Source organism: Grampus griseus, assembly GCF_964374135.1.
Source record: "Grampus griseus genome assembly, chromosome: 7".
Classification (NCBI taxonomy): Eukaryota; Metazoa; Chordata; class Mammalia; order Artiodactyla; family Delphinidae; genus Grampus; species Grampus griseus.
In genome coordinates this window covers 47,885,063-47,888,967 of record NC_139001.1, presented here as the reverse complement: position 1 = coordinate 47,888,967, position 3,905 = coordinate 47,885,063, and the positions used below count along the sequence as shown (strand labels likewise).

The 3,905-nt window shown below is 37.7% G+C and overlaps 1 protein-coding gene across 1 annotated transcript; it reads right to left on the bottom strand.

The window, feature by feature from the left end:
• Positions 1-2,612: 2,612 nt before the first annotated feature.
• Positions 2,613-3,002, bottom strand: LOC309824671 (cysteine-rich protein 1-like). The gene has a single exon (XM_082657718.1). The coding sequence runs from the start codon at positions 2,963-2,965 to the stop codon at positions 2,732-2,734; it is 234 nt and encodes a 77-aa protein (XP_082513844.1). The 5' UTR covers positions 2,966-3,002; the 3' UTR covers positions 2,613-2,731.
• Positions 3,003-3,905: the final 903 nt, after the last annotated feature.

Below are 3,905 nucleotides of genomic sequence, written 5' to 3'. Positions count from 1 at the left end.
AAACTCTCTATATGTTGTACATATTTTAAAGCTCTATTACAAATTGGATATAAATTTTAAATTATTCAATATCCCAAGCTTATTGATACTTTCCTGATTATAAAACATCTTTCTTTAGAAATTTTTTTAAACTTACATTTAATTTTTCTACAATTTTTTGGTTAGGTAATATGACATGAAACTTGTTTTTTTAAATTTTTCTTTGTTCTTATATTTAATGTGCTTTTTTTTTTATATGTGACCTGTAGACATTTCTCCCCTAAATTCAATGTGAGAATCATAATCTTTTAATTGTAGTGTTTAGTTGGTTTACATTTCATATAATTACTGATAATATTTGAGATGTTAGCTAAAATTTTAATTTTTTACTTTGGGTGACACCTAGAGTGGAAAAAGATTATGGGAAACCAATCAAGGATTAAAAGGAGTAAATGATAGCTCTTTGTTAGTCTACTTCTGTTTCTTTGAGTTTTCCCTGAAGCAGAGCCTGAGACAAAGTTTTGAATGCAAGTATTACTTTTGTTTAAGGAGGTGATTCGAAAAAACATCAGTAGGGGAGTGGCATTTTAAGGCTGGGAAGGAAAAGATATGGAATATGATTTTACCAAAACCTTAATAACTCTGCTAGTCTCAGAATTTCTGGCTTGAACTGGTTTGATTTCTCTCTTAATTTTTCTCCTGAATGTATTCTGTCATTTTCATGCTCTGGATCCACACAACACACATTCTATGTACAGAAAATGAGCCAGCAGCTTAGTTGCTTCCTCCACAATATTTTCTTGGCATGCTTAAATAAGAAACTCTTAAATAAGGAGCTTCTATCCCTGCCCCATTGTGGACCACATCTATTATCATTAGTGTCAACAACTCTAAATTAGGCTCTCTCTTTCGTCATCAATAAACTAGTCTAAGGTCTTGTACTTATAGCAGTCCAACCAACCAATTTCAAAGAAGTATCCCATTTGTAGGTGGGGAAGGGTGTGGGAAAGTAACTCTTCTCAAAATAGGTTTGTTACAGCTTGTCCTTAACTCCAAGGAACAAACTAACTCATATTATTGAGAAGCATCTGCTCACAGAAGTTTGTAGCCTCTTAGGCATTTATGGTCCTATTATTTCATTTTCTCAGGTGTACCTGAAATTAGCAATGTACCTTCCTGACAACTGAGCACATATCCATGTCTATACAGACCAGAGTTCTGCTAGCATTTCTCACTGAAAGATTCAAGTTCTTTTACGGAGTATTCTTAGGATTCAGTGGTCACTTGATCTTGTTCTCCAACTGTAAGACTTCCTATAATCGTAGGACTTACTTTAATTTGTGAATGAACAGGAAATAGCTCCAGGTAGCATAAAAGAAAAAGTAGGCCTTCCAATAATAAGAAAAACCAAGTTTGACAGTATTTCTCCTTCTCTTTTAAAGGTGTCATTATCACCACTGCTGCTAGCAACTGCCAGGGTAGAATTTTAGCCTATTAACCTAATCCGCAGGATTGGATAGTCAAATCAGACTCATCAGTACCAAGTTTTACTAAATATTATGAAAGATAAAATCTACCATAAAGCTTAGATTTTCCTCAGGTCCTTCTCACACAAACTCTGCCCCTCCAGGCCAGAAAAGATGAGTTCTCTAACTGGGTTTCAAGGGATCATCTCGTACAGCAGCAGTAGTTAAATTTTGAAAGATGTTTATTTTATACTCCAGAAACTTGTATAGCTCTGACATTATCCAGGGAACCGTGTCATATAGACCCTGAGTTCTATTAGATAATCCTTGGCCAGGGACATTCTCTAGGGCATTTTAGAGATAAACTACCTTCTTCATAGCAAGCATCAGCAGTCTCTTTACCTAGGTCATCTTCTTTTTTTTCTTTTCCTGGGGTGTCCTACAGAAAAGAAGAATGAGTGGACCTTGCAGGTCAGATTTTTTAACTCCTTTCTTCCATTGTTTTTTCCTTCTGGTCATTTCTCCCTATCATTCCACTTAGCAAGTTTCCTCTTGGGTCTAAAAATATTTTCTCCAAATTTCATTGGTGACATTTGTCCTTTATAATTTCCCTTCTTTTTTCTTGCTAAATGTGCCATAGTCAGTGGTTTGTTGGTCCAGTAGACAATATCATTATTACACCAGTATGAGCTAATAAATTAGAGATCTTACCCAGTACCAAGTCTTCCTAATAATTTCAAAGATACAATTGATCAAAAGGTATGGGTAAAGCAGGAAGAGGCCTGGGACATTCCACATGTTTCCTAGGCCTCTGGTTCCTGCATTGGACACTACTGGACACATACGTGCTTAATAGTCTGTATTAAAAGATCAGGACTCTGTTAACTCAGTAGGTCATTATCTCACAAAGCTGGGAGCACTTAAGTTATGAACTATTTTCATTTTATACATCAGAGACATAGCTTAGGTGAAATTCTCCTGGAAGTCATGCTTCATACTCCATAGGTTCTAGGTATGTTTACCACAGGAAATTCTAATCTAAGTGTTCTGGACTATATGTTTGTGTCCTCCCAAAATTTGTATGTTGAGAACCTACCCCTTAGGGTATTAGGAGGTAGGGGATCTGGGAGATAATTTTTTTTTTGTAGGTCTTCCAAGTGGCCGGGTTTCTTGAGGGCTTGAGGGTCTACAGGGGAGCCCCAGATGCCTGTGGGGAGGGCCTGCCATCGCCCTAGAGGGGCAGCGGCCCAGCAAGCAGCCAGGGATGGGGTCTCCAAAACCTGGGTTTACTTGAAAGTGTAGCTCTCTGCCCCACCGTGCCTGAAGCCTTTGGGGCTGAACATGGCCGCGTAGCAGGGGTGGGTGCAATAGGGCTTGCCTTCATGCTCGGCATGACCCCTTGAGGTCAGCGTCTTTCCACGTTTCTCACATTTCAGGCAAGGGTGATGCCAGTCCTTCCCGAGGGAGGTCACCCGCTCAGCAAAGTACACCTCCTTGTTGCACTTGGGGCACTTGGGCATGGTGGCGCCGTGTCCGGGGCGGGTGGCTGAGCGGGAGCAGAGCACAACGCTGGACTCTATGTCAGAGCATTATGAAATAAGGCACTGAATATATTGACCACAGGGTCTCTGGAAACATGCAAGATGCTGAATCATGTTTAATAGGGATGAAGATAGCAAGCCAGGTACAAGGTCCTTAATGAATGTGGAGAGATGAGTGGGAGTAGATAAAATAGGAACTGCTTAAGATTATTAAAAAGAGTTATACATTGCTAAAAAATATTTATGATTTAGAAGAGACAAAAAATACATCCCTTTCTTTCCAATTGAGAGTCAATTTTCAATTAAGGTAAATGACAGAAAATTCAGTAAAATAAAATTGTACTGGGAATTTTTTTTAGGAAATTCCTGAGAAGTATCTTTCTAATTTCTTTTTGTAAAGTTTTGCATACAATTTATTTAGTACAAAGTTTATTTATTTATGTGGATCTACCTGGGATCTAATATCCTGTTATGTAGATGTGTCTACTAATTTTGCGGGTCTGAGAGTATTTCCAGGAAATTCAGCTACGTATATGGTGACAGGTTCGGTAAATCACAAATGTGAATTTATTGCATTATTCTATTCGCTGAGTTTTCTGTTTCCATGTTGTCATACCTGGCCCACTAGCTAAGAAGTGTGATTAATAAGGTGATTCCAAAGGACCATTTAAGGGTTTGAATGACCTTGTAGCTATTTTATGTAAAAACTGCTTAGAATCATCAGGGATGATTAAATTATACCCATAAACTCCCAACATGGATGATTTGTATGTTTACTAGGAGTCATTAACAAACTATATTTCTACTGGAAAAGACAATAACTATATGAAATGTCAGAGAGTGAAGAGCATGATCAAAATAAAATTAGTTTCCCAGCACTATTATTTTTAGTAATCCTGAAAGAACTAATCCAGTATTT